The sequence below is a fragment of the Scophthalmus maximus genome, chromosome 9, assembly GCF_022379125.1.
Source record: "Scophthalmus maximus strain ysfricsl-2021 chromosome 9, ASM2237912v1, whole genome shotgun sequence".
NCBI lineage: Eukaryota > Metazoa > Chordata > Actinopteri > Pleuronectiformes > Scophthalmidae > Scophthalmus > Scophthalmus maximus.
Genome location: NC_061523.1, coordinates 15201936 through 15220000, shown reverse-complemented (window position 1 = coordinate 15220000; position 18065 = coordinate 15201936). Strand labels below are relative to the sequence as shown.

Sequence of the window (18065 nt, the reverse complement as noted above, 5' to 3'; positions counted from 1 at the left end):
ATAATTAAAACTACAAAATAAACATGAGATCTGAAATGTTTGTTAATCAAATGTGACACAATGAGGCTTCGATAACAGAAGTGCTGTACTTACTGTAAAAACACATTTTTTCTTTGCTCTAAACACATAAACACAACACATTTTGTTTACAGCGTCCATGTGTTTTACCAGCCTCAGAGCACATGGACACACAGAAATCGGAAACGACGACTTCACAACTCGGGAAATGGGACCTTCCCAGGAGCACGTTGATGCACAAGAAACATACCTCCAGGTGTGAGTCTCTCTGTGCGAGCAGGCTTTGGATGTGTTTGGCCATGGAGCTGAACACCAGTGGTAAGTCTGCACCTTCCACCTCCACCAGCTCCTCCCACTGCAGCGGCAGCACCATGCGAGGATCCTGAGTCACCTGCAGCAAGGACAGTGTCTCAGGTGTCTGCGATAAGATCAATGTGCGACACAAAATGGCAGATCGCGGGACAAATTATGCAGGAGGTGTGAAGGTTGTGTGAATACCAAGGAGAAAAGCATTTGGGGGGAAATATATATATATTTCTCTCATTTCTCTTTCGCAAAAAAAAAAGCCTGGCTAATGCATGCAAAACTAATAATAATGTAAACTGGTTTAGAAATGTCCTCGGGTGCAAGGCATATGAACAGCAAGCAGGGGGTGCATCCACCCACAAAGGAACAGAACCTCTCACCTCTATGATTTATGAGGCTGAGAAGCCTGGCACAGAAAACGTTGAGGGGAAACATGCTGTTACTGTAATTCAGACACGCTGGTATGCAACATGCTGTTTTTGTAATACTGGCAATTATCCACAGGGAGGGTTTTTAAAAGAGTACAATTTGGCGTTAATGCCTTATTGGAGGGGACGGCAGAGAATGGCAGAAATGAGGGAGGGGAGGAAGGAGACAGAGGTGCAGGTGGAGGGGTGGGTACGAGTGCTGCAGGAGCCATCCTGCAGTGGCAACAAGGGGCACCCAGGGGTCAGAAAAAGACAGCCAGCTAAATGACAAGCAGATCTCCAGCAGATGATATAATAGTTCCACACTGTCAGCCTTCAGGCCAGACGGTGACAGAATGCTTTACTAAATCCTATTTAGGAACGAAAATCGTTTAAGAAGTGTCTCCCCATGGGCAGTGTCTCCTCATGCTGATCATCAGTAGGTGAGTGTAGAAGTGTAGGCGTGTTTATTGGATTAATTCTGCATGTGAACGTACCTGCTGAATACAGCTGGCAATGGCCGCCTGGGTCTCAATGTCCAGAGACTGGATCTGCTGAATGAACATCTCCTTGTTCTCACACTGCAGACGCAGAGGGAAAAATATGGGGGCAGGTGTGTGTGTGTGTGTGTGTGTGTGTGTGTGTGTGTGTGTGTGTGTGTGCGTGTGTGTGTGTGTGTGTGTGTGTGTGTGTGTGTGATTGTGTGTGTGTGTTTTCTAGATCAAAATATATTCACATAATACATTGTACTTGACATTGAAATGATTAGCTAATTGAAAGACTGATCTACAACTCTTGTGATAATCAATTAAACATTTCTGTGCGTATTTAAGCAAACACATTCAGCGGCTTTTCTATGCTGTATATCACTGTAAATGAATCATTGTTGCGTCTGGGCTTTTGGTCATTCAAAAGCCAACTTTCAGACAACATCTCTGGCTCTGAGAAATGATGATTGACATTTGACATTTGACAAAAAAAATGACATTTTAACATTGAGCATTTACCCATTTTTAGAGGGTTATAATTAAAGGACTTACCATTACAATGCATTTATTTAGCATACTTAGGGTTGCTATCATTTACTTTTTATACTCACTGACGAGCTGCAGGGAATGTCAATCTTTCTAAAAACAAACCCTTTTGCCATTAGAGTCATTTAAAAGATGCTATAATAGGAGGCGTACTGCCATGAAATGTTGGATAAGTAGAAACCTGGGCCTAGATAAGAAAAAAAAAAAAGAACAAAATCTGGGCATTAGTTGAGTCGTCACTCTTTGGGGACCAGGAGCTTCTGTGTCAAATGTCATGGTAATCCAAAGATTAATTATTTTGCTCAAGAGCAGAGGATTGGGCAAAAAGATAAACAGACTGACCACAGCACTAGCACTACTGAAAATGTAAACCGCTGGTTGTCCACCGGTTCAGTAAAAAAACAACAACCACTGGTGTCATTATCAACTCTCAAAAATTGGATGGTCATGTGAGTGTGTGTACCTGCACTGCACATCCCAGTAAGAGGAGCAGCAGTCGCCTGAGCTCTTCCACTGCTGCCTCTGAGGACACAGAAATAACTGTCATTATCATCATTATCGCCGTCATCTCCAGCCCCCACCACCATCCTCCCTGTGATTATCCCCTTAATGTGTTTCACAGATAGCAGAGATATGGACTCGTGTATAAAGTATAATTACTTTCTTGCTGCTGACAGACATGGCGCTGATAGGATCATGTTCTTATCTTGTACCTGTTAGGGGGTCCTGCCCCAGGATGGCGACATTTGGAAGAGACATCAGTATCAACTGTTGCAGGTCTTCCTGAAGAAAAACGTATAAATGTGAAGCGTTAAGTGAGAAAGAAAAAAAAATGTTAAGTGATCAGCAATTCCATCTCATCTGTCTGCCCAAAGTGTGACTGAATAAACAGCAGCACAACTTTCCACCAGCCTGCTGCAGTTTGTGGTGTAAACAAAGAGCTGATATCAGATAAGAGTACGTCTTTTTTGTTCTGCCGGGCTAGAGAGGCTGTATACTGATTAGATTTAATATATTTCAGTGTAGCTTAGTCACAGGATTAACTATAAGTAATAGAAACATTCAAAAAATGATCTGATGAATGGATAACAGTCCAACAATAAAATCCATGAAGTGTTTCCATCGATGCCCTTGTGCTTTAAAGATATGGGTAATGTGGGTGATGCAAACACGGCACATTAACAATGTACCGAGTCACAAAGATCACAATATACGTCACACACAACCGGAACCGTTTACTAACAACAACCTGAGGAGAAGTGCTGAATACAAGCTACTTACTAGAGCATGACTACGTTACCATGGCCATTGTCACTGGCTGATTCTAGCTTGTGACAGATGAATCAGTATTGATATGTTAGAAGATAAATAACAGGGAATTACAGTCCAGAAATTCTAAAGGTATGATGAAAAGTGTCTCCATGACATTGTCCGTCCACCACAGAATTCAATTTTCAATAATAAAATGTCAAGGTTGTTATCACAGACGACATCACAGTAAAAGAAGCAAGGGATTCAATGATTAGAATAATTATGACTGAATGTCATTTAGCTGCTTAAGTTTCATGAGTCCTGTTGTTGTGCGTGCCAGCTCACTGGCATGGATAGAACAGAGCTAAACAAAGTTATTAATATCACCCCTGCATTTTGACTAAAACAAGTCGAAATGTCTTCTGTGAAAACTGGCCAATTGATATCATCGCCTGATTTATTTCAACTCCCAGATATCTCACACTAAAATCTTACTAAAGCTCCAAATCCTACTCACTTTATTTATTCATTCATTTTAGACAACTGCTTAATCTCAGCCCCTGACGATCTCAAAGAGAATCCATCAAACATAAACCTGTCCACGGCTCGTGCGGAATTTTCATTCTCCTGTCAACCTGGGGCTTCACGCATCCCCATTTTTGGTTGGGCCACAGATCTATAACTCAACAAGAGCACCTTTACCTTGTCACAAGCATTTTTTTAAATGCCTAGGAATGTAATATTGATTTGCTTCTGAACAATTTTTGTAGTTGGCTTTGATGCGATAGCTCAGACTACGTCAATTTAATTCCGACACACTGAAAGACCCACTCACATTTTAACAAACTAAACAGGCTGAAGTGACTCAGACAGAGATAAGAACAAAAGTGAAAATAATAAATAAACAATACAACACATATATCCAATGACAGATGGCTTTAAAGGACATCTATAAATAAAACCTAAAGGACAATTGTTGTGACAGCTGTTGGTATATTATAACCGAGCATCATATCATAATATTATACATAAAGATATAAGACGAGGAGGAAGATTGTGACAGATAAGGCTGTTTTAGGAGAGATTTAAATGCATCCTTTCCCGTTTCCTGAATTACGTGTACCGTCTATGGTTCTGTGCAGTACCATATTATTCATTGCACTTTTGTCAATATAAATGTATCTCTACGGATTTGCCTGGTATGGTAATCAGAGTCATCTCAACCAAAAATAGGTCACAAACTAATTCTAATATAATAAATAATCTGACTGTTAAACTGTCTTTTTCTACACTTGTCACAAGCATGTTTTGTTACTGTACTGTTTGACCAGGGAGTAAAAAAAAAAGGGACATAAAAATAGAGAGAAGCTATTTTTATTTTAACAGAACGCTTTAAAGAATAATTTCCAAAGCTACTGAATCTCTTGGGCTGGTAAAACTAAGCACTTGAATATGTTTCTAGCATTGTTCTGTGCTAGATAGCATCAATGATGTGTAAAAGACACTTGTTTCAGCAAGGTGTAATTTCGGCTCTGAGATCTTGGACAATTCTCCTGGCAGATTCTGAATGACATTGGATAAGACGCCTCAGACAATCCCCCCGTGCAGAAACCTGGCAACAAAAACAACTATTTTTCCTATGGGCCTGGGGTGCTTTGCTCCTCTTACATTGCTATCTATTTTAGCACCAATGGAGCAGGTCATCGGCCTGTTATTTAACTACTTCATTAAACTGGTCTTAAGCGCAGACAAGATCCGGACAATTTCCCTCTTAATTAAAACTGTTTCTGTCAAAGCGCTACACACTGACGTTGGCGTCCTCTGTTCACGTGCCCCCAGTGAATCATCTCTGCAATCACCAGAGCACCGAAAGCAAGTCACAATTACAAATCTCGCTCTCTCCCTCTCTGCTGCTTACTGTAATTTATGAACCGTACAGTGAGAAAAGCAATGTACCAAGAGACAGGCCCTCCCTTCAGCGACTCCATTGTGTGCAAGTTTGGCATCAGAGGCATGTGCAGCCAACCTGAAGTTTCTGCTCCTTCAGGGCATGTAGGGCATTAGCCACTGCATCTCTGGGTAGGTCATCATTGTTTGGTTCATGATAGCAAGCAGACTTCTGCAGGAGATTAGCCAGACTGGAAATTACATAGAAGTCGCTTGTTTGTGTTGGCATGCTAATGTCCTCTCGTGAGGAGTTGCCTCTCCACCATCACAGAGCCAAGATACACACTGGGTAGTATTAGCTGAAATCACTTCCAGCACTATATTGTCTACGTTGTCATTTTGCTCAAGTAAGAGATTAACAAAATGAGTAACACATGGTGAAGTTTCTCTCAAATGAAAATAAGTAATTATGTTTTATCTCTTAATTAATTATTTTCATTGATTCTTTTTTCCAATGAAAATAATCTACTGTTGTATACAGTACTCGTACATGTTCCAAATTCCATCTTTCTATCAATGAAGTCCACCGACTAGTTTGGATTTTCAGGAAATCTGTGGCCTTCCTTGCTTCTCCTTTTTTTTTTTTTTTTTTTTTCGCCTTCATGCAAGTATACAAACCAAATTTAATCTGTAGTTTTTTATGTTATCTCATATTCTAACATACAAACATATTCTATTGGATGAACACAGATAGCTCAGTCACTATATCAGGAGAAGCTCAGGAGAAAATTCAGCCTTGCCAGGCAGCACACCTGATGTATCACTGTATCACACGAACACGCAGCAAAACAGCATTAATAAAATAAGAGAAGTAAAAGCATGACCAATGCAGAAGTAACTGTCCACAGAAACAATGGAGCCTATTTTGAATACAGATGAAGTTCTACTGCAACACCGTCCTGATATGAGCCTCTCAGTTATCACCAGTGTCTTGTGCTGCTCTGAGCTTTCAGTTGACGTCAGTGACTCACTGAACATTAGGAAGTGAAACCTTGTAGACTTGTGTTCTTATTTGGTGTGGTGAGCGAAGCAGTGCACGTTCAGTCCTCTTGACTAGCGCTTGGGGAGGCTTCGTTTGCTTTGAACAGAGGCCTTTCCCTCCTCTGGGGGAACAATCGTGTCATTTCCTCAAATGCCACAGGCACCTACCACGCACATTACGGAACGAATGATACTGAGAGCTGTGTGATAGATTTTTATTCTCTTTCCTTCCTCAGCCCCCAAACCATAAAAGATTCAGCTGGCCACTTTCCCTCACTCCATTTGCCTGTTAATAAGCAGGCACACGTCTACTGAGGATGGAAATTTTCTGTGTTTCATCTTGTCTTGCCTAGTGCTGTCACCCACTGCATACACTTCAAACATTCAGCAATATTCTCAGGCGAAATATTTGACCATTGGGACTGATAGTTGAGCTTCATCTTGTCCTGTGTTTTTACTACCTCACAGCCCGGCAACCGCTTCTCCAGCACCCTCTCCCTTGCCATTTGGTGCGGCCCGGGGTTATGTTTTAGAGGGATATTTCAGCAATTCCAACAAGACCTGTCTATTTCTAATGAAGTGGCAGTCATTTCAGTACATCCACACACAAAAAGGTTCTCTGTTTTTGGAGAACCTCGGTGAGAAAGTGAATACTGCTTTTCAAAAACACATCAGACGGCGCTCAATCGAGAGTCAGACCGTGTCACAGGTTTGCCTCAGCATTACTTCTCTGTTTAATGATCAATGGAGGTCAAAGGGATTTTGACAAGGTATCAAAATATCCAGATAAGCTTTGCAGAGGTTTTACTTACACAGAGGTAAAACTTCCATAAAAATGACTCAAAGGAATAGTTAGAAGCTTAAGGAAATACGTTCTTGCCAAGAGTTGTAAGAGAAAACTGTTATCACTATCGTGTCTGTACAGTAAATCAAAGCTAAAGCTGGCAGCCAATTAGCCAACCAGCACCTCAGAAGAACACTAATCGACACTCATAACTTGTTTCCTTCATCACAATTAAAAATTAATTAAATGTATAAGAAAAACTATCCATGGCTCCAAGAAATAGCTTTTACACAAATTGTTTCGTACAAACTACGGTGGATTTAACATTTGGGCCGTTTTATGCTTAGCGGTCACAACAATCGACAGCTCCTCAAAAGTAAATTTCCTCTATATGCCTGGATTTGGATGGCATAGCTGTATATCAGTCACTACAGTGGTGTCCTTGAAAAGTACGACAGGCAGCCGCTGAGCTGCAAAACGTCCAAGAAGAAGATTCTTGTAGGTGAAAGAAAATGGTGATAACAAGGAAAATCTTAAGTCTTAACAATATTATCGCTACATTCATCAAATGTTGATGTTGATGTTGTAAAATCTAATCATGTGTCCACCAAGGTTTTTTCAGAGTTCATGTAGAAAATTGGATGCAGGATGTAGTATAATATTTGGCTAGTTTGAAAATAGCTATGCATACAAAACTAGTAATTGGTACTCCATGTGATTTCAGGTTTGAATGTAGAACTGTTAAGAAACATTAAAATCATCAATTATAAACTATTGTCATCACTCCCATTGCTGTCACCTACTAATACAAATTGTATCTCAGAGTAAAAAAAAAACCCAGTGCAACACTTAAATAGAATGAAACTCCATTGAATATTCAATGGGTTTCACCTATTTGAGGATGGAAATGTTAAAACCTCTTGAGAAATCCTGGTCATTGCTCTGTTGATTCTCAGCACATCACTCCTGATTTCCCTCCTGATGATCGGATCTAACCCCACGACCCGACCTCGCCCTCCTCCCTCCTGTGACCCTCCCCTACCTGGTAGAAGGCTCTGAGGTGTCGATTTAAAATAGAGAAGTTCTGCACTCTCAGCATGTGGTCATCTCTCCCACTGTCGTAAAGCCGCTCCGTTTTCGGGTTTGGGTCTCTGGGATGAACACAGAAAACACAAGCTTGATCAAACACACCACGTCTCCCCAGATGAGAAATTCTTATGCAACGTGCATTAAAGCGGAGAGTGAATAAAATTTTAATGAGTCTGAGAAGCAGGCAGTGAGAATCCTCGTGCAGTTATTTGTTGAAATGGCGTGGCTTAGGTCAGGTCAAATGAATCAGCTGTTCGGCAAACACTGACTAAGATCTGGTCTTTTCAGCTCAGAGACATTTAAACACGGAGATGAGGAATTCAGCAGAAACGACGAACCGGGTGGCACTTATGCAGATCCCCATTTCATGATTCCCTGGGAATTTGTGGCAAATTGGAAAGGGTCATACATTTATGTCTTCCTTTCACACTGGCTGCAGAGCAGTGTGAGTGTTTCCAATAGGCCTCACGATCAAGGTTTAATCAGGCTTTTTTTCAACAGAAATATAGGCTGGGTGACTACAGCCATGCTAGCAGCTGTGTGAGGCACAGCACACTGACATGCTGACATTCAAACAATGACAATGCTAACAAGCTAATGCTAATAAGGTACGATGTTTACCATCTTAGTTACAGCAATAAACGCAAGGGTAATCTCATTATTTTTATGATATTTGGTCATGAAATGAAGATCTGGAAAAACAATAAGACCTGAAGGCATTGGAATAAATGTGAGGGGATCACTATAATTATTAAAATTCAGTTTCAAGAGGAAAATGAATTCCCTGACACTAAAATATCTAAAAACCTAGTCACATTCATCACTTATTAGTCTTAATTTATCATCTTAATGTTTTGAATGTGTTTTTTTCAGTTTGTACCTCTAGAAATTGCAACTTGCTGCAAGATGATCGATATTTTATTTTCATTTTCTACTATTTCTCCACAAAATGAGCTAATTCTTAAATGCTTCACTAACAGCTCCAATTTTCAACGGCCTAGTGGTCATTTTTATTGCAGTGTCAGGCTGCGAGGCAAAGAAGAATGTATAGCAAGAAAAACGAAATCAATCTTACATGACCCTCATGACCTCATTGAGAAAAATCCCATTGGTCAGCCTGAGGTACCGATCCTGGGTACTCTGGGAAATTGAGTTCACTTCCATGTACTGACTGTAGAGCGGGACGCCGTCCTCCCTCTCAACCATTTTCTCAAACAGCTGAGCCTGTGAGTGACAAGGAGGGGATTATGGTTTATGTGTGGAGTAGAGCATGGTAGTGAGTGAGGACCAGGAGGTGGATAAAAGAGAGAGATGGGGGGGGGGGACCAGGGGATGGAAAGGCAGAAACATTTTCACACAGGAAGCCACTTGAGTCGGTGCACCTGTCTATACAGGTGGGATCTGTGCTCTCCCGCTGGGAAGCACTTCACAGTGACAGGCAGCCAAGTAGGACCGCAGCCAAGGTCTCTCTCTCTTTGCTTAAAAAAGAGCTGTGCCAATGCAAACTGCAATATAATGAGGTTTATTCCCACCTGCACCCTCTAAAAACTGCACTGTGGGTAAACACACGCTCGACTCGACGCAACCGAGATGAGGTAAGGCAGAGCAAGCTTGTTGTGGCCCTGTGCGACAGGGTAGCAAAAGGATGTCCTTCAAGGTATGTGAGGCAGGGTGTAAACTCTTTTGTCAGTGAATAACCACCTCAAAGAAGTGCACTATCACTCTGCCAGCTGCAGGCATCCTGTTGAACCTGACCTCTGACCTTCTCTCTGGAAGAGGGCAACAATAAAAAAGAGTGTCCTCACAAGGTTAAGCGCGGTCTCGCACTACATAAATACTGTTCATTGACCAGAAGGGGGGACGAATCCCCTTGGGCTGATTGGTTTCCCCATGCGGAAACCCCAGCTGGAGCCCCTGTATACATGCAACAAATCCATCCTCAACAGATTTTAGTGAGACTATATTCTCTTGAATACGCAGTAGGCAACTTTGTGTTTAAGAGAAAAAAAAAGAATCTGCCCAAGGACACGGAAGTAGCAAGGCTTAGGAGAGAAAAACAGCGGTTTATTAAGAGGCAAAGGAAGCTACCAAAAGGAGAAGTAGAGAGTTGCTGTACACAAAAGCAAAAAAAACACAGTATCTAGGCCCTTGTCTATTGTTTATTCAACTCCGACTTTTATTTATTCATGTGGGGCGAATAGAGCTGGGAAGAAGGCTGCTCTAAAACATACCATGTCATAAGTGTTTGAGAATAAGAAATAATCAAGGATTTACTCAAGAAGTGTCCTCAGCAGAAGCTCTGCACTGTTTTTATTAAACCCTCGCGTTTTATTCCTCTCTCTTTGCCTCTAGAAACGATGACCTTTTCTCTAACCCAGAGTAGGAAAAAATAATCATAATTGACCTACCCATTGCGCCAACGCACTCTCCATGAATTCCTCTATTATGTCCATAATGTTGGCGTCCATTGTTGTATCACGAGAATGATGAAAGACTACTGGATATATCTAATTAAAATATATATATATATATCATCTGTCTGAGTAATGGTTCAAAGAGAGGGAATCCATCTCGCGTCAAGTACTGTGACATTCGTGCAGCCCTTCCCCTCCCTCCTGCACCTCGCTGTCTCTTCCTCTCTCTCTGTGTGAGTCTGTTTCGTTGCAAAACCACAGCGGAATTTTCAAAACTCACATGTTGCGGTTTTGCTTTTGTTTTTTCTGAACCTGACGCCATCACACCCCTCACAACGACTGACCCACACAGCCGTGACCTTCCCAGACACTGTTATGATGAAAAGTATTCAAAACAGAACATAGGTCTGAGATAGGTGGAAATATGAGACTTAAAACTGTGGCTAACTATTTTCATATATACATTACAATTTACTTACTACCAACAAGTTGTCAGAGATGCGGTGGGTTCCCATGTTCAACAGAACAGTCAGGACCCAAGCACTGTGCAACAGCGACCTCTGGTGGTTGAAAATCAATAATTTCGTCGTTAAGTCACTGGGGGAAGTGTAACCAAGCAACCCTGTTTTTAATTATGCACTACACCTCCTGCACAGTGAACACTATTTCAAGAAATTTGCTCACCCCCCCTCCCCCCCAGTATTATTGAAATAGTTTTGCTTTTATTTAAGAAGAAGAAACTATCAAATTACAATAGATAATACTTGTAACCTCTGCTCACTGTGCCTGTCTTTCTGCAACCACAGAAATCACGTTTATAATAATCTACTTGTCATGGATTAAATAAAACATTCACCTTATTCTGTGATAGAGTTTTATTTAAGAAGAATGTGCACACATTGGACATACCTGCATCTATAGGACAGATCACCATGATAAATTATTTGCAGATTAAAAAGCATTTTAAAAAAACAGTTTTTGCTCTAGGAAACCATTTCCATCGGTTGTATCTGTGTGTTGTTTCTGTCTGGGACGGAGTGTGTTTCTGTCTGGGACGGAGTGTGTTCCTGCGTGCTGTCAGTGTGTGCGGATACTGCTTGTCTTGCAGTTCTGGGATTAACTACACCAGGATTATCAGATTGTTTCAGAGCTGCCAGAATAGACAAGATGATAGCTTCATATAGGGCACCTCACTCACATACACATATACAGTGCACACAAACACACAAGCTTAATCCAACTCTCCTTGCTGAACTCAGATAGTCACTTGATGCAACCACCTGTCAAATGACATGTACAAAAGGAAGCCGACACTACAAAGCTGTTAAAAACTGGAACTGCCTCCATTTAAACTGAATGTACTCTCCTCTAATTGCAACAAAAAGTACTACACATCTCCTGAGCATATTCTCTGATGGTTATACGTTCACGAGCTCCCGCACAGAGGAGATGTTTGTTTCTGTGTCTGTGCAGGGCCTGATAAGATTCCCCATGTGTTGCCTTGCTTTGGCCATGTGCGAGGGAGCTGCAGCTGCTGCATCAATGGACAATAAAATCAAACCTAACATGTGAAAACCCAACAGGTGTCATACCCGCCAACAGCCAACTCACACTCGCCATGAACCTCAGACAACCAACTCCCTCCTCAACTCCTATTTGATGTCCCCCCCCTCTAGCTGGCAGGAGTAGGGGAGGCAGCCTTCTCTGTGTCGTTATCAGCAGCTTTCTTGGCATCTGCGGCCTCAGGGGACTCTTCGTCGGCGGTGGGGTCAACCTGTGCAAACTTTAGAATGTTGAGGACATTGGCTTTGACATCCTCAAAGGTTTCTTTCACTCCCTTCTCCAGGAGATAACCCTCACTGTCGTCCTCTGGGTTCTCCAGAGCCATGGCTCCTTCCACAGCCGTCTGCAGGTACCGCAGGCTCACAAGCACTGACATCTGGACAGAAAGAAGCAATGAAGATGTGGTAAGAACTGCATCTCTAATCTGTCCGAGCAGGCAGCATTTGTCACCAAAGTAGATGGTCAAACGGACTGATAGCCTTACAAAAACTCTTTTTTTTTTATTTCACCATCGGGTTGTATCATAAATTTAGGAATTACTGTTAATCTGGTCACAAATATTCAAAAATGCATTCATTCCTGCTTATATTACTCTGATGTGAACATATTTTCAGTTGGATATTTCCTGTACAGCTGCTCTGTCTGTCTATGCTCTCTGCGTGTATACAAAGTGTATATAAAGTTTAAATGTGCAGTATTCTGAATATATGAGCCACTTATATGGAAGAATAAATAACGCTTTTGTCTGGTCTTGGGCAACAGGATTCACAGCAGGCTGTGAAGTTAAAAATCAAACAGTTGCAGCTCATCCTTTGCATCCATCTGCCCATGTCACAGTGGACTCGGGGGGAAAAAACACCACACTGAGCTACTCATTTAAAAACATAATGTCTTTGATTGTTGTAATTTGTAATGATGCTCTGTTAAACAGGTGTTTGAACATCCTGTTCCAGTTACATTAAGGCCTTTATTCCCCGTTGTTGTCCTGCTCCCTGCTGAATTAGCAGGAGCAGGTACTTGAAAACCGCACGTAGCTGCTCCCACTAATTCACCTGAACACCTCCTGCTCATCACTCGCTGCAGCTGCTGCACTATGAGCCACTAAATCCTGGATCTTCCTTCTAGTCTCAGATCGATCAGTCTAAACTGGTGGTACAAAGGGTCAATTGTCTCTGGTGTTATCTGTTTGCCCATCTGCTTCTGTGAATTCTTTTTCTGCCTGTGCCTCAGGTTCACCAGTCAGCTCCTGTTTCCCTGCCCCGGCCAGTTAATTCCTCATGCGTTTACCTGGTTTACTGATTCCCCCACCAATTGCCTGCCTTGCTCCACCTGCCCGAACTCTGCCCTCAGTCCCAGGCCTCCACCACCCCAGCCTCTGCCAACTTTAATTTTTTACAATAAATAACCTTGTGCGAGAAAAAATATTGTTTGAAATTCTTTGTGTGTGGTCCAGGCAGTCGCATTTTTGGAAATTGTCTTTCCATTTTGTCATTACAACATTAAAATAAGGTGACTGGGGTATTGTCAAGGTTACCCACCTGTATCAAGATGACTGACAAGACGCCAGGACCAGTTGAATTCATTAAGCCCATGTAGTAGTCAGTCAGAGCCTGCCTACAGCCGCGGCTGTGCAGGTTGAGCTCCTCTGATTGGAACTCATAGTTGTAGTGGGCACTGTTGTCGGTCAGGTGGTACTGCAGGCAGGGGCGAGGGGAGACTGGGTTACAGCAGCTGAAGGGAATGCCATCCAACAGGTAACGGCCATCCACGTTACTCCGTATACGACTGGAGACAGAGGAAGGAGGGAAAATGAGAAAGCCGGTGATGGGAAAGATTAAAATATAATGTACAAGGAAGAGAAGGTAAATCAATCTTATTGCAGGTGTAGGCAAAGAAAATGTTTAATTCAGTGCAGTTAAAGGGCCGGGCGTTTAGCTCAATAAACACTTTACTATAGTGAGAGATGAGCAGTGCCTCTATACAGGTGTCCTCATGTTGTAACCTTTCTCTTTACTCATTCTTTTTCACTTATTTAATCTTTGACCAACCTTTCTCTGCTCACTTCATGGCCAACCTTTCCATCCATTCCTGCCATTTGCTTCTCCACTAAAGGCCAGTTCTATTTTTAACTCACTCTTCCCCTGCCCTCACAAAATTCTTTTTCTCCCAGTGTCTCTTCATCCTTCCTTCACAACATATTGTTAGACTTTTTAGGTGTCTACTTACCCGTCACTCATCTAGACCTCCATTTCCTCTCTATTTCCCTTGCCCCTCTTTCCTGCACATCCCTTATCAGCACATTTTCTTCCCATTCATTTTCATCTCACCTCCCTAACTCATCAGTTTCTTATTGCTGTACTGTGATTCACTCACTCCTTGACATCTTTGGAGGTGAAGTCCAGGTATCTGTTGCTGACCCACTGAACTTCAAACCAGTCCCTGAAATTGTTGTTTCCACAGCAGCGAAACTCCATCTGCAGACGATCAATGGTCTCTTTCTGAAAACAGCGGCCCGGCACGTCCGTGTCCTTGTAGAAACGAATACCATTCCTGAGGCCAACCTGACAGTGGGGGAGAGAGAAGTGAAAGAGAAAGACGGGGGATGTCGTTTTTTATCTGATGTTTTTGAGAAGGCTGTTACTGTACTTTATGTCAAAAATGCAGTCCGTTTAAATTTGTAAACTATCTGTTTTAAATGATGTCAGGTTTGTGGGTGAAATTCTTCTTCTACATTGTAAATGATTGAGTAGACAACCACTAAAGATGTGATTACTCTTAATTTTGATTGTATTTGTATTTTTAGAAAAAGGGAAATGCCTCCAATCTTTCAAAAAAACTGATTGTTAATTTTTGCTTAAAGCTTAATAAATGCACAAATCGTTTTGCTCTGTTTATACAAGTTTCATTTTGAACATTTTATTTTCTAACTGTTATGTTCCAATCCACAACCATTTCTTAATTTGTGGTAATATGGGATACAGTAGCCCTCTTCTCTCTTGCCCAAACACCCTGAACTCTACAGCTGGCTGGTTCTTTCAGCCATTATCAGAAAACACCATCCCAATATGGCATATATCTTTTTAACTACAAGGCCATACGGGTGTCTATTCTACACTCTGACCCCGTCGACCCCCCAATCATTGCCCATTGCCTAGTGACCTCACCTTCAGGGACTCCTCCAGGTGTCCCTGCAGTGCGTAGCTGAGCACCACAACAGCAATGAGCACATAACAGAGCAGCGCAGCTACGACAAACCAAGCCAGCAGGAAACCCTTCCAACGGGGGAAGCGACTTGCATCCAAGGAGTCCTGACACACACGACTGGCAACCCAGTTGGTGCCGATGGAGGCCAGGCCCACCATCATGAGGATGTTGGGAACCACGTGGATTTCCGTGTCGTCCATCACCTCAAGAGAGGAAGAGCACAGTCAAAGATATAGGTAAGGATAAGAGCAGCAGCCAACTGCAGGTCACATTGTCATTTCCTCTGCCCACTTTAGCAGGTAATAATCCTGCATTCAATTAGTCTTATCTGTTCTCAAATTGACCTTCAATGGTAATATTGTGACATTTAATTCTTTACCCTGCAAGTCAATTATGGCCTGAGTTTATTACTGGCTGAGTTTTTAAAAGCCTGTCAGTTGTTAAGCACATTTGTCCCATCGTTGTTTTAAAATATCCATTTAAACAACAGAACTGCTGCTTCTAGTTCCGGCAATTAACATCTGTGCAGCCACATGTGGTTATGTACACATATTTCTGTCCCTTGATGCTCGTAGAGAAAGAAGGATTTCAGTTCCATTAAGAATAATCAGTTCCGTAAATAAATGTAAAGTTCTGAGCAAGCATTGTAAATGAGATGATATATTTGAATAACCAGTATAAAAGAGGATTACACTCTTTTGAATCATTGATTCGCTAGCTTCCTGACACCATTTGTTGCTGACAGCGCAAGTGTTTCTTGTTTTACACTCACTCAAGTCACCTCAGTGTCAGCTCAATAGCACTTTGTTATACAATTTAGAGATTAGGATATCAGATTCTCTCATCTAAGATCAATAAATATCTGAAGGCATGCATTGAAGCCCTGCAGCTCTCCTTTGCAGCCCACTGGATATCAAGGCTACCAACCTATCCAGATCAATCAGGGATCTATCAATGCACCAGTTATGTAGAGGTCATGACCTTCACCTGCTGGTCATGTTACTTATATTCAATAAACATTGAACTCGAATGGCTTTGGAAGAGCTGTGTGACATGCTCTATCGTCGTGGATTAACATGCATTGATGTGCCTGAGTGTCACCGAGTGTGTGTTTACATCAATGTTTTGAGGGCTGCATGTTTGTATTTGTGGATTAAACCGTCAAGCTAATTTCCAACAAAAATCCCTGATAAGCGACAGCACGGCCGACTCGGTAAACAACCGTGAGCAAAGTCAAAACCCAGAGCATACAAACCGATGTTTGTGTAACTTTGACAGAAATCATGCCAGTGTTTTCAGGCTTCAGCCTCCAGTATAAACGCTGACATTACATTAAATGGACTGCACTGGTGATGGGTCTGCATTTACATATAGCGTAAAGCAGTTTATACCAAAATTACAGTCACACATTTAAGCACACATTCATCCACAGCTTCTGTATATATAGCATCTCTACCATAGGACACTTTCGATATGCGGCCAGGGAATGACTTTCTCATTTCGGGTTGTGTGTGTGTGTGTGTGTGTGTGTGTGTGTGTGTGTGTGTGTGTGTGTGTGTGTGTGTGTGTAGGTGTGTGTGTGTGTGTTTTCATCCTCACTACCTCGGCCCTACGGAGCAGCTCTGTCTTAAGGTAAATCCCCAGACAGAAGATGAAGACCCCGCACATCACTGCCAGCCATGACATCAACCACAGGCCCTGGGCGAGACGCACCCGCCTCTGCTGGGTGAACTTCATCTTCAACAGCATCTTCAAAGCCTCACCACCATTCACCAATCAACACAACGACAGGAGAAAAGAGTAACAGCAGGAGAGAAGAAGAAGGAGTTCAGTGAATTTTGGTCAAAAATGGAGTCATTCCAGAGGTGGCAAGCTGCATGCAAAAAACAAACACTAGAAGGTGGATTCAACGTTGTGGAAGCGTGGTCGTCGATGCAGGCCTTGCACTTATTGTTTGGTGAGTTATTAGCAGGTTGAGCTCATCTAAGTTGTTCCAGGTGGAGAGGATAAGCAGGTAGATCCCAGACCCTAAAGGACACATTCGACCTCAGAGGATAATCCAAAAGCGTTCATTTGTTTGCTAAAATTGTCCCAAAAAGATTTGTTATTATCCAATGCAGGATGGTGGAACCTTGGGAAAATATGAAAAATTGTTGATTTACGAGGTATGGAAGAAGAGATATTCCTTTTTCCTGAGATTACAAGTTTTCCCCTCAAGTTGATTGGTCACTCTGTCGTAGCCCCCCCCCCCCTCCCCTTCAAGCTGAAACCACCAGGATTTCCTCCTCCCGACGTGATGTTGTCTTTTGATGGCGCCCCTCTGGGTTTGTGCATGTGCGACGCCCCCCTAAACCGCTGTACCCATGGTTGGAGGACACAGTGACTGGCTAAAGTTGAGAGTTTGGACCCGTAATCCCCCCAACAGAGTCCGTGGGATCCTATTAGAGTCCAGGGGCCAATGGGAAAGCAGGCCAGTGTCTGATCAGCAAACTTATGCCGATAGACGTGTAGTAACCTATTGGAGGCCTGATGGATTATTAGGTGGACTTACCTGAAACCAATTAGTACAGCCTGTGGCACTATGGATGCCTGAGAGAGACAATGAAATAGTATGGTGACCGCTAACTGATACAAAATCTGAGTGTGGAAAGAACAGTATCTAGTTTCCTGTCAGTACCACTCGGTTGTTTGTATAATGGGGCAAAGATATAGTTTGTAGTTTTAGGCAAGAGGCCTGTTGAAACAGACCCAAAACATCAGTCTTCACTTCAGACACTTGCACTTGTTACAGCTGGCCTCTAATAAACTCACTGCCTAACTAACTAATCGCTTTACTTACTCCAACCCACCTACATCGAAATTAAAGTTTTGTGTAAAGTTTAAAGAGTGTGTTGTGTTGTGTTGTGTTGTGTTGTGTTGTGTTGTGTTGTGTTGTGTTGTGCAGCCCACATTATCAACTTTTTAATTTCTGGACTGAAATAAGGTAAATATTATTTCCAAAATGATCTCTGGGATTTTGCAGAGGATGGTTATACGGAGGCTGGCTCATGTCAAGTGAAAGTAAGAC

General features: G+C 42.2%; 2 protein-coding genes across 3 annotated transcripts in view; both read right to left on the bottom strand.

The window, feature by feature from the left end:
• Positions 1-10467, bottom strand: part of ccdc88b (coiled-coil domain containing 88B) — a 35457-nt gene extending 24990 nt beyond the window's left edge. For both annotated transcript variants that reach the window (XM_035649790.2, XM_035649793.2), the window contains exons 1-7: positions 10226-10467; positions 8893-9041; positions 7771-7879; positions 2479-2548; positions 2229-2287; positions 1229-1312; positions 269-409 (exon numbers count right to left, since the gene is read on the bottom strand). In XM_035649790.2, the coding sequence (XP_035505683.2) occupies positions 269-409; positions 1229-1312; positions 2229-2287; positions 2479-2548; positions 7771-7879; positions 8893-9041; positions 10226-10285 (672 nt within the window). In that variant the 5' untranslated portion in view covers positions 10286-10467. The remainder of the gene's footprint in view (positions 1-268; positions 410-1228; positions 1313-2228; positions 2288-2478; positions 2549-7770; positions 7880-8892; positions 9042-10225) is intronic.
• A 1171-nt stretch (positions 10468-11638) lies between these two features.
• On the bottom strand, positions 11639-16774 carry rom1b (retinal outer segment membrane protein 1b). The gene is made up of 5 exons (XM_035649875.2): positions 16601-16774; positions 14959-15201; positions 14168-14355; positions 13333-13579; positions 11639-12170 (listed from the first exon to the last, which is right to left on the bottom strand). Exons 1-5 carry the CDS (start codon positions 16745-16747, stop codon positions 11904-11906), a joined length of 1092 nt encoding a protein of 363 aa, XP_035505768.2. The 5' UTR covers positions 16748-16774; the 3' UTR covers positions 11639-11903.
• Positions 16775-18065: the final 1291 nt, after the last annotated feature.

Excerpts from the sequence above, each read along its gene's own strand:
- rom1b (XM_035649875.2), bottom strand. The coding sequence starts at position 16,747 with ATGCTGTTGAAGATGAAGTTCACCCAGCAGAGGCGGGTGCGTCTCGCC. Across the intron at positions 15,202-16,600 it reads AGCTGCTCCGTAGGGCCGAG|GTGATGGACGACACGGAAAT; the intron begins GTAGTGAGGATG and ends TCCTCTCTTGAG. Across the intron at positions 13,580-14,167 it reads ACCTCCAAAGATGTCAAGGA|TCGTATACGGAGTAACGTGG; the intron begins GTGAGTGAATCA and ends CTCTGTCTCCAG.